General features: G+C 29.4%; 1 protein-coding gene across 1 annotated transcript in view; it reads left to right on the top strand.

Annotated features, from left to right (window-relative positions):
• Positions 1-12277, top strand: part of LOC129968150 (prodigiosin synthesizing transferase PigC-like) — a 64515-nt gene that overhangs the window by 8589 nt on the left and 43649 nt on the right. The window contains exons 5-15 of the mRNA XM_056081968.1: positions 1307-1420; positions 2664-2779; positions 2863-2921; positions 3018-3070; positions 4581-4705; positions 6430-6568; positions 7772-7833; positions 8368-8480; positions 8588-8688; positions 8795-8833; positions 9066-9193. Coding sequence (XP_055937943.1) covers positions 1307-1420; positions 2664-2779; positions 2863-2921; positions 3018-3070; positions 4581-4705; positions 6430-6568; positions 7772-7833; positions 8368-8480; positions 8588-8688; positions 8795-8833; positions 9066-9193 — 1049 coding nt within the window. The remainder of the gene's footprint in view (positions 1-1306; positions 1421-2663; positions 2780-2862; positions 2922-3017; positions 3071-4580; positions 4706-6429; positions 6569-7771; positions 7834-8367; positions 8481-8587; positions 8689-8794; positions 8834-9065; positions 9194-12277) is intronic.

Here is a 12277-nt window from a genome sequence, read left to right as displayed (position 1 = left end):
TTTTTTTGTTGAGTCCCTACACTGAATTTCTTCAGTTTAAGACAAAATGTTGTTGAGTTATCGTGTTTAGATACATACAAAGAGACATAATGCCAAAAATGTATTTTTCGAACTCCGGAAGGTGTGAAACGTGAAGATTTGGCTCAAAAGTTTAAAAATTTGAGATTTTGAAGAATTCTGAAGACATTTCAGCCCATCGTGAATTCGTAAAGCACATTTTTGAGATGATGTATATCTATCTATCGCTCTATCTGTATATTTATAAAAGTGATAACCTATAAATGTTTTGACTTAGAGGGATAAATTTCGATACATGTGCTTTACATAAAATTTGCGGATTTCTATCAAATGATGAACGTAATTCTTCACATATGTTTAACTAATGGTCTAAATACAATAAAGCATTGTATCTAGAAAAACATAAAGATCTTGATGAATAAAATTTGGTAAGCCAAAATTATAGAAAGGTATGAAATTTTGAATTACATTTGTCAAAGGTTTGACTTCGTGCCTGTAATGCATGTAAGCGCGATAGTTTAAAAACGCATCAACTTAGATTTATGAAACTTAATGTACAGTTTTATCATTTAAATTTTAAATATTTATCAAATTTGGAACCAGATCTATTTAATAGTTTGCCGTCTGTCAAAATATGTTCACATAATATAAATTTGACTCGCAGAAACTCAGATTAATAAAATTCGGCACACAGTTAGTATCTTTTATGTAGGTCTTTTTCTTTTTGTGTGTGTGTGTGTGTCAAATTTTGCATCACATCTATAATAAGGTACACTGTCTGCCGGTCCGAAGTTTTGCATGCATGTAAACGGAATGACTCAAAGACGCAACATCTTAGATAAAAGGAATTTTGTATTTAGGTCTTGTTATTAAAATTGTAGTACTGCGTTAAATTTAAATTTTAATCATGCGAAAATAAAAAATGTTCAAATGAATACTCGGTTTATGCTATGTGTCGTAGCAGAAATAAAACATACATGATGTTGTTAAAATGAAGATCCTGTTCTTTCGAGTACACTCTTGAACATTCAAGGTATTCATCACTTAGCCTAAGGTCTACAATTTAAAAAGGAAGATGGATAATGCATTTAATAGGTAGTACAGGAGAAAATTTCTTCAAAAAAACTGCCACTATTTTCAATTGGAATTGTATACTTGTTTTTAACAGCTTAGAAATGTGTCGATTAGAGTGGATATACAATCCAATTTTCTTGATCAAATTTTTAAAAAAAAGTGTTTAAAAAGTGCTATTTTTAGAAATAACGCAGGCATAAATATTTTATTGTAGGTGGAAGGCTGCATCAGATGTCTATGATTGTACTTTCGATACTAACCCAGAAGGATTTGCAAAAGCAATGGCAAGATCTGATTGGAGAGTCCCATTTGTACCACCTATCAAGAAGTACTTAGAATGCGATTTTATTTTATTCAAGATATTTTCTTTTTAATTTATATATATATATATATACAAAAGTATTAAAATCAAATTAATAGGAAAATCAAATAAACCAAAAAAAAATTAAACCAAATAAAAAAGAATCCGGCCTGAAGACTTTTTCAAGGGTCATCCTCAGGCAGGGATTCAAAGAAAGGGATTTTTTCCGTGAGGAAATCCAGACAAAGGTCTAATAATGATTCCTCATAACCCGAAAGTCCCCTGAAATTAGGCCCAAGATATATACCATTTTAACAGAAAGGAAAATAAAAAACAACAAATTAGAAGAAAATAACCACTACAAAGTAAAAATACAATAACAAAAATAACAATATAAACAAAAATATCATAAAATGACACTAACGGGAAAACGAAAAGGCAAGTACCTACCATCAGCATTCAAGGACATTTTAAGCTATCTCGATTGTGATTCCCGCTTTTTAAGAAACACTAACGGTAAATTAGGTAAGAAATTGTAGGCTCCCAGCGCCATCTATTGAGTGATCTAATATGCAAGTAAAGATCTATTTTTATTTAAGCCAAAGGTTTAATCCCAAACCATACCTTGTTTAATTAAAAAATTGACATTACAGTAATTTCTAGGAAATTCATTTTTAATTAAATTTTTAATGAGGTTGTTTGATGCTTCAATATAGGAATTTTTATTATTGCAAACCCTTTTGATCCTGTTAACTTGTGAGAAAATTAGATTTTTGAAAATTTTAGAGTTTAGATTGGAATGGTAGTTACATAGTTTTGTTATTTTAAAGTTGAATTGATCCCTTTTATCGTATGTACCAACTATTGTTTTATCATTAGAAATTTCGATTTTTAAATACAGAAAGGTAGCCTCAAGTTCATTGCGATTTCGAAACTGTTTTGTTTCGTTTTAGTTTCGTTTTCAAACTATTTTTACTTTAAATTGGTTATATATATATATATAATATGAATTTTTGCTATCAATTAAAAAGGAAAACAAAATCATAAAGTTATTAGACGCTGAAAATGATGCAGTGAGAAAATTAATCCTACTTCATAGTATAATATAGAAAGAAGAACCTTCTTAGTAATTATTAATAATATTTTAAATATTACTATTAGCTGCAATCCGTCGAAGTCCCAAATAATATAAGAAACTAGGATAATCTTCTATTTAATCTTTACGTTTTATGATAATTTAATTTTCCTTTACAATAACTCATTATTTCAGATTTACAGAAACGATCAATTTTTACCTTCAGACTGGATGTTTAAACGGAACAGTTACAGTGAATGATGGATCAGATTACGAAATGTACCTTTTTGGAGAAAAAATGAGAAGTCTTGGTAAGTTGAAATTTCTGAACAATGATTATGTGATTATGTATGCCTACATAATTATATTATTATAACCAAATTAAATTCTGCAGGTAAAACTTCAAACATAGCTGGATGTAAGTTCGTGACAGTTTTAGGAAATACACCAGAGGTAAGCCTTCAGAAGATTTTCATAAAGTATGTTTCATTTTGATGCCTAATTGAAATAATACATTAAAGCATAATTGATTTTTTTTTTATTTTTTAGAATGGAATGAACTTTCATCTTACAAATTTGATACTGCCACAAATTGTCAACAAGTAAGAACGCACTTTTTTAATTCAAACTTTTGTCTTTTTTGAAATCATCAAACATTTTGATCAATAATTTATTCAGTAATTTTCCTTTAAATAGGCAGTAAAAATGAGAATAAATATTTTAAAAATTATAAGAATATAAAACTGATTATGAATTATTAACATACCAATTTTTGAAGCATTATAATTTATTCAACTATTGTAATGCAGGGACGGTTCCATTTGGAAACAATATTAGTGAGTAACCCTAATTTCTAGGAAGCCTGTCTCTCTCTCTCTCCCTTTCCTCCACTGTCTTTTTATATGGAACTTAAAGTGAAGAAAAGGGAGCATAAAAAAAGAAAAAGAAAACATTTCTTCAACTTTTTTTTATTATTTTTATAATGAGGGCAGACTTGTTTATTGTTTTGTTTTTAGTATAGTGTACCTGTGCAAAATTTTGACTTTTTCTATAAATGGTGCAAAAATAAATTTGAATAGAAAAAATATTTTGAAAGTTAATCTTAAAAGGACCCAAAATCAGGTTAAAACCTAACTGATACAATATCAAGCTGTAAATAGATATAGATGTCTTAATTTCTTCCAAATTTAGTTGCGACCATTTTTTAAAAACTGTTTCTGTTATTCTAAAAACTTAATGTTAATTTTTTTTTTTTATGTTAGGGATAATTTGAAGCCTTAAAACACATATCCCGCTTACGTTACTCTATTTAAGCCACTAAACTGAACTAATAGTAGGCTGCATTTAGGCTGCGGGGGAGGGGATAATTAATCCAGCAGGTTGATTGATGTAAAGATAGTGATAATATCTGTCGTGAATTTGAAGCGTGGCACCAACTTATAGCGTAAATTTTGACGGGTACTTAATTTGGGGAAAAAAGATGATCAAAGTGTCACTTATATTTATAGGATAATTTCAAAATCCTTCATAAAAAGAAATTTATGATTATCCAATGAGTCCATGTCGGTGACTATTCAATTGATATTTGTCCACATTAGTCTTCTATAATTGGTATCAAATATCGCTCAAATAATTTATGTTTGGTAAGTTGACAGGAATGCTTCAATCTTATGATTCAATATCTCCAGGCATAGAATGCGAATCGGTTTATATTCCGGTGTGATAAATACAAATAACATAATATAAATAACAAATAAATTATTAATATCTAGACAATTTAAACAACACAGTGATTGAGCAATAGTTAAATGATTGGGTGATTTTTTAGAATATAGATTACTATCTACCATAAAATATCGACTTCTTGGAAAATAAAAATCCAATTCTCTAAAGAATGGGAAAACTAACCTTCGAGAGAACTGTTTGAATTGTCAATAAGTAAATGTTTTCATTCTTTATCACCTAAAATTTGACCCAAACTTCTATTCAAAAGAAATGTATCTCTTACAATGTAATAAAGTATAAATGTTTATATTTTCAAGTTATTGTAATTCTTTCTCAAAACTATTGGATGTCTAAAACTTTAACTGTTTTTTTTTCATATCTTTTTAGTTTACCTTTTGGATTTCTTTGCGATGACAGTGGGAATGTAGAGAATCTAAAAGAACTGGATATTAATATCAAACCATTCGACAGTGAAAATCCTCAGAGTCCCTTTTCTATTCATTTTACAACAGGTAATATTTATTTACGAGTTCCTTATTCCTATCAACTTAGTAAAAATTAAGAAAAAATTATTTTTTATTAAAAAGTCTAATCTATCTGTCCTTTTTAAAAATTTTTATATATAATATATGGAAATAAGGAAACATTTAGAATAAAGAGTTTTGATTCAACTTAATGTCTGCAAATATGTAAATTAACATCCCTTTTTTCTGTTCATTTTACAACAGGTAAAATTTATTTTTGAGCTTCTTATTCGTATTAACTTACTAAAAAATAATAAAAAATTATTATTTCCAATACAAAAGACTTATCTATCTTCTATTTTCAAATTATTTAATATCATATATGAAAATAAGGAAAAATTAAAGTAATTAAATTGAAAATTTTAGAATAAAGTGTTTTAAGTAAATTAATACCTCCAAATAAGTCAGGAATTATTTTGTCACATAAATGTAAGGTATTTGAAATTCTGTTCACAGAAACAATTTAATTTATATTCCAATAAATTTGCATAAGTTTATTTTTCTATTAATAGAAATCAAATTCAAAGTTTCTTTAAAATATGCAAAACAAGATTTTCTTTCGATTTGAAATGCAAATTTTTCGGTGTAAACTTACATCCTTTCACATACACATTTAAATTGTGGTCCAACAATTAATACCTAAGATTTTAGAAATAGGCCGTTATTTTAGAGACAGAGAATTCTGTAAATGTATATGAATATTGATACATTATAGAGACTACTAAGTTATCAAGTATTCAAGAAAATCTTTCATGGTAATAATGTTCAGTAAAAGATGCATCACGGTATTCAACTTATCTTCTTAAGGGCCGAAGGCTTACTGAATTTTGTGTATTAACGGTAATCCTTTCTCTGGTTCTACTTCCTCGATATCGCACAGAATGCCGTCATATCTTTAATCCCACCTTACATGACAAATTTCATTATGATGTTGTTGTTTCTAATTGTCCTCCAATTTAAATTATTATTGAACCAGGCCTCTTAATCTCCTTCGGAAAGGTCTGCTGATTTTTCAATGAATCAAGGTCATAATCTTGATTAGTCCTAATAAAATCTCAATGGGTGACCATCTGAACATCTAATTTAATCACTACAAGCGATTTGATGATTACTAGGACTGGCTTATTTTCGACATATTTAGACACAGAAAATTCACTCCTCGCTATTTTGAACAATATATGGATGTTGCCTATAATATATTGGAAGTTTATATATATATATATAGAAGTTTTCGGAATGTCTAATCACGTCCGGGACACCAATGTGGATATTGTCTATAATATTTAATTCAATGACGGCATGAAAAAATAACATCTTTATTTAACGGATACATTAAGAAGAAAAGAAGAAAAAGATACAGGTACAATATAATAATACCTCATGCACGTATAATAAATCCGCTTGCAGTATCAAGCAACTTAAATTGTGACGTCATTTTGATGAAAGCAGGTGCACCACAAATACAATCATTGAACATTATATCCATGAATTTCTGTATCTTTAAAAGGCATAATCTTACATTCCAAAGACATTTAAATATATTTAGTGTTCTATAAAAATTTGTTATTGTAAATAAATGCAATAAAAACTTTCAGGTTCACCAATATTATTATAGATAAATTGAGTATTCTGTGATTCCTAGATAATTCAGAACATATTGCTTTTCCATATGAAAATTTTATTGCTGTATGAAATCAAAAAATTTGTTTCAGGACAAAATTACGAAGTAATTGGTAATGCTACAGAACCCATCATTTTCTACAGTGGTCAAGCATGGAGTGGATTTCTTGAAATGTCTTTCATCGAATTCACTCTTAGAGGCAAGAAAGGAAGTGGAATAATTTTGTCAGGGTTAGTAATAGTTAAACTTAATTATTGTATGTAAGATAATTTTTATAACTGCTTAATATAGTTTTATATGCTTACCAATTTCCATTTCAATTGATTAAGATACACGGAGATTTTTCTTTATATTTATTATAGTATTAAATGATGTCATTGAAATTGTTTGTTAGTACAAAAAAAAACAAAGCACAACGAATGTTTTTTTAAGAAAATAAATTACAGAGATAGAAGCCAAAGAAACGCATTTTTCTATTTACATTAGATGCAGAAACATTTAAAATATAAAATTTGACCGAAGATTCTGTTATTTTTCAGCTATTTATTCATTTAATTGGTTTATTTCACGATATATTGTTATTAAAAAAATCAGTACAATGATTTTCTTGCATTTATTTTTCTGTCTCTGTCTTTTGGCACGAAATTTGTCTTTCAATTATTTAAAATGGACAAGCCTTATATACAAAATTTTCTGCTACAGACAAGAACTCTTTATAATTACATATTTATTAATGTAAAAAATAATTTACCGACAATAAAAAATTTTAATCGGCATTTATAATTTTACTCGCATTTTCAAAACTATTTTTTGGATAACTTATAGTTTGACATAATGTTGAAAATTATAGTGGAATGGTAGAATCATAATATTCTTGAGAATTTTAAAAATTTAATCCGATTAGCTTGACAGACTTTCTTCAAAATGATTCTAGCCAAAAAATATTTATTGATCTGAAGGAAAATTTGCCCACAAATATAAAATTTTAATCAGTATTTTTAATTTAACTCATGACAGATCCCATACCGGCTGCAATTACTTGATTTTACCAATTTTATACTAAAAAAATTTATTGGTAAAAATGAACTCACAATTAATTTTAGTTTACCATAGTGCTGTTTAAAATCACAGTGGCAAAATTCCAATTCATCATTAGGAGACAATGGGATTCAAAAATCATTTTATCCACATGTTATAAATTGCACCCAGAAACAAACAGATAAGATCTCGTTTCGCCTCTTTGGCATACAAAGACGATTTCATTAAGAAGCAATTTATTGATCTTATGTGAAAATCGATTTATTTTTTTTGAAAGTTACATTATTATGATTCTTAATAAATGATATTCCCAAAGAGGACTTAATGCCTATATGTAATAATCAAGGATACATATTTCTAGGACAATAATTGGAACTATTTCGTTTCATTTTTAGCGAAGTGTACAAAGCTCCAAAGCAACCGACTAATCCCTTACCATCGGTACAATTCCCACAAAGTAAGAATTTTTTCTCATGTTATAATTTTGTTATTATCTATATATCATTTTATAATAATCCACTGAGGATTCCATTATAAATTTCCTTACCAAACAAAATGGAATATTAATTTTTTTTTTAATATTGAATTCTAGAACAACTGAACTACAATCACTTAATGTTATTAAATGTAGAAGAAAAAATACTTGCTGACAAAATAAATTTCAAAGAATAATAGATAGATGTTTATAAAAAATGTCTTCATACGTTGCGATTAGAATTTTTAGCAAGCTGTTGCCTACAATTGTCATGAAATGCTACGAATAACAGACACATAAAATGGCTGAAGTGTTAAAATTTCAGGTTAAGGCTGATCAATCGTAATCAAAATGTTCATTTGAAGCTTGTTTAACTGCATATATACAGTGATTGTATATTGTCTTGATAATACATTTCTGTATCATTTTTGCGAGATTTTGCATACAAATTAGGAATAAAACAATGTTTTTGTATACAATTGTAGTAATTACAATTCTATTGATCTCTTTCAATAGCTGTGCCCTTCACTGTACAATTCACTGATGATGCATCACATTTTGGAGAAATAACTGGAGGAAAAGGATCTTCTCTTGGCAAACTGACAAGACTAAGCGAAATTGAAAAATCGGTATGCTAATTATTAAAGCATAGATGTTATTTATTATAGATTGGTATTATCAAAATAACAAATATAATTAGTTTAAAGTATTGATTGGCGCTTTTGCATTTTGGCAGTTCACTGTACCAAAAGGGATTGTGGTAACAACGGCTGCATACAATGAATTTGTAAATCAGGAAATTCTGGATGGTATAAAGCATTTGGAAAATATAGCTTAGTAAATATCATAATTTTTGTATATGATACTTTAAAAATATTAAAGGCATAGTTTTTATTATATCTTTTTAATATTAAAATTTTTTAACTGAGAATTATTTTTTTAGTGGAAAACAAGTTGGTGATTTGAAAAAAGCATGCAATAAGTAAGTTTTTTTCAAATTTTTCATATTTATCTGATATTAGGAAGGCAAAACTATATGCAAAAAATCATACATTAAGTGTACAAAGTAAACATGAGGGAAAGTTCATGCAAATGCAATGTGAATTAGTAAAATGAAAGCTTAAAACTTGAATAATATAGAAATACCGAATTAAAAAATCAAATTAAAGAATTATGAGATAAAATTAAATTTGTTTGTATAATAATTTTTTTAGAGTTTCAAAACTTGTCGAGAAAGCGCCATTGCCGAATAAGATTTGTCACAGCATTATGGAAGATCTGAAAGATATATTCGGAGATGAAGTCACAGAACATAAATTTGCCGTTCGATCTTCAGCAACTGGTGAGTAAAATAAATTAGCCTAATAAAGATTGATTAACAAGAAATAATTTTTATTTAATAATTATTTTTAATGAAATAAATCTGATACGATTATTTTAAAACTAAAAGCTACAAACCATGGTTCATTGAATATGTGGTAAAGAAGTGAAATATTCAATCATTAGTGACAAAGACCAAAGACATTAGGAAATGTTCAAAAATAAGAAATCATTATTGATTTCATGATTAATTGTATCAAAAAGTGACATATTTCACATATATTAAGTAAAAAAAGAGACATACATCGGAGTTATTATCGAATAAATTTGAGAGAAAATGCATTTGAAAAGTCTTACTTTTCCATGGTGATAATACACATCAAGCAAGCATGTATTGAATAACCCATTATCCTCAATACAAATGATGTTGTTTCTTATGGAACTTGCCATGAACAAGCCCGCTGTTACGAAGACAGCGATTTTACACCGGTGGGGGAGCGTCTCTTGTTTTTATAGTAGCGCCATCTAAGGCCAAGAGAACGACTTAGCTGCACACATGCCACAACCCTTTTTACGAGGCGGACTTCATTCACGCATTTCATCCACAGATCGTAGTTTAGACCTGAATCAGAGAACGATCACCCCCGATCCAGTACCCCCAGTGGCATTACTCTCACCATGAAGGACTTTGTGGCCACGACAAATTTACATACTCGTCAGCCGCCAAGTAGGCGGGGAATATTCGGCCGACGCGGTTCGAGCTCGCCACCTAAGGGACGCGAATCCAACGCTCTACCAACCAGGTTATCCCGGCCCTATACAAATTGTGAAAGTCATGACTACTTTCCTTTTTGTTTCATGAAGATGGCTCAGTTGAAAGAGATGCAATTTTCGGTGGAAAAACGAGTAACGTTATTCAACTGGCTTTTACTAATTTCATTGCAATAGCTAGCAGAATAATGATGGAAATACAAACAACCAACTGATAAACAGAACACATAGCCGCAAACCGTATCATAAAATGTCATTGCTGCCGTCTTTGGTCTTCCATAACTGCTTACATCAGTTAATAAACTAATCCTCTTAAATTTCATGATAAGTTTTGAAAAATTGTTATGGGTTATTTATATTCTGTGTATTGCATTGAAATTACACTGTACAAGAAGGATGATAACACTTCAAAAGAATAAAATAATTCCCACAAATTCTTCATCCGTAAGGAGCATCTGCTTTTAACTCTTGCATCTTTTTGCAAAAGATAAAGGGATTTATCATTGCTTTTACATTTTTATGGAGATGTACGACTCAATATGTAGAATACACTACAATGGTTGTTTTATGCCAACCGGGTGAGCAGCAGAAATAGTATGGGGCCAGCTGCCCCCTATAGATGACGGGAGCGTAATTACTACGGGAGGGGTTGTACCTTGGCCGGTTATGGTCCTTAGAGCTAAGTTCCTGCCATTGCTGTCGCAACTGTCCGGTCCTTCTGATTTATCCATTTGTCTCAGGGCGGGTGGAATAGTCAACTTGTCATTAGAAGATTTTTGTATCTATAAATGGATATTAGAGTTATTATATGAACTTGAAAAAACACCAGAAAAATAAGAATAATAAATCTATTACCTAGAATAATATACCTGTCTTGTGCACCCAAATGTAGAATGTTTAATGTATTAATCTTTAAATATATCAATGTATCTATTAAACCAATGTATTCAAATGAGTTAACAGATAAAAATCATTTACTTATTCCATATGTACTTCTGATACATTCATGCATTTTTAAACATTTGAAATAATAATAAATACCCCACAAAATTATACCCATTCTGATTGACAGTTAAGTAAATTCATAAGCATTGGGGTTAACTGTCGATATTTCAACATTACAAGCAATTTTCGAACCATTGAAATAAGAAATCGCGCTGTTCCGATGCCGGCGTCCTGGCATCGGGACAGCGCGTCTTCTCCGTGACCTGGGCGTCCTGGGTTCGAGTCCCGGTTCGAGCATGGTTTTTTTCCTCTGTTGTATCTGCGAGTTGTGTGAATGTGCCCTCCTGTAAAAAGGAGTTGCGCAAGCGAATGAGTGATGCGTGAGTGGAAAAGTCGTACTCTTGGTCCTAGTTGGAGCATCTAAAACAAGAGACCCCCCCCATTAGCTTAAATCGCTGTCTTCGTAACAGAGGGCTTGTCTAAGTGCTATAAGAAACCACAACACTTCTTCCTGAAAAAAAGGATTATCACCTAATTTAGAAGCCAAATAAATTCGGATGTAGAGGGTTTCACTATCAATATTTCAACAATACAGCAAATCCTGAAAAATCTAGATAAACTTTGGGCCACCTCTTAAGTGATTAGGATTTAGATGGAATTTTTATAACTTTCTTTAAAAAAAGGGTGAAAATAATTGAGATAAAAAAAAACTCGAATTGCAAACCGTAGGGAATTTCTTGATTACATAGGGAAACTAAGAGATTTAAAGGAAACATACATAGGGAAACTAAAGGCCTCGCAAACAAGAATTACTATTGAGAAACTGAAAAGTAATGATAGTGATTAATACTGAGCATGTAATGATAGTGATTGACTATCTTGAGTAAACAGTATGTCGATTAATCAATACAGTAGAATTTAAAAATACCAAACTACCACATATACGGAGTCATAAATTCTCACTAAAACAACTAATTCAGTGATGTTGCTTCAGACACTTGTTCATCATGATTGAAGATTACTGTTTAACTATGTCATCTGACTGCTCTCGAAACTTTTTGATATACTGTGTACATTATCTAGCATTATTAAATATTTGTTATCATTTATTGTGGCAAAAAATTAAAACAAATGTATATCTAATTATAATAATTAACGCTGTATTTTTTCATGAAATTTTTTACTTTCATTTCTATGTGTATTGATGTTATTTAAAAAAAATGTATGATGAATCTTTAATAGTCCATTAAATTACTTGTTACGACATTTTGAATCCGTTTTTTTTTAAATCTCTGTTGTTGAATAAAATTGAATTAAAAATAATTTTATAACTTGATGAAAAAAATTTTGATTTTATATCTTAAAAATCAAAATTATTGTTTCTATAGTA

This window comes from Argiope bruennichi, chromosome 5 (assembly GCF_947563725.1).
Source record: "Argiope bruennichi chromosome 5, qqArgBrue1.1, whole genome shotgun sequence".
NCBI lineage: Eukaryota > Metazoa > Arthropoda > Arachnida > Araneae > Araneidae > Argiope > Argiope bruennichi.
Note: the sequence above shows the minus strand (reverse complement) of the source record. Positions and strands in the feature narration are given on the sequence as shown.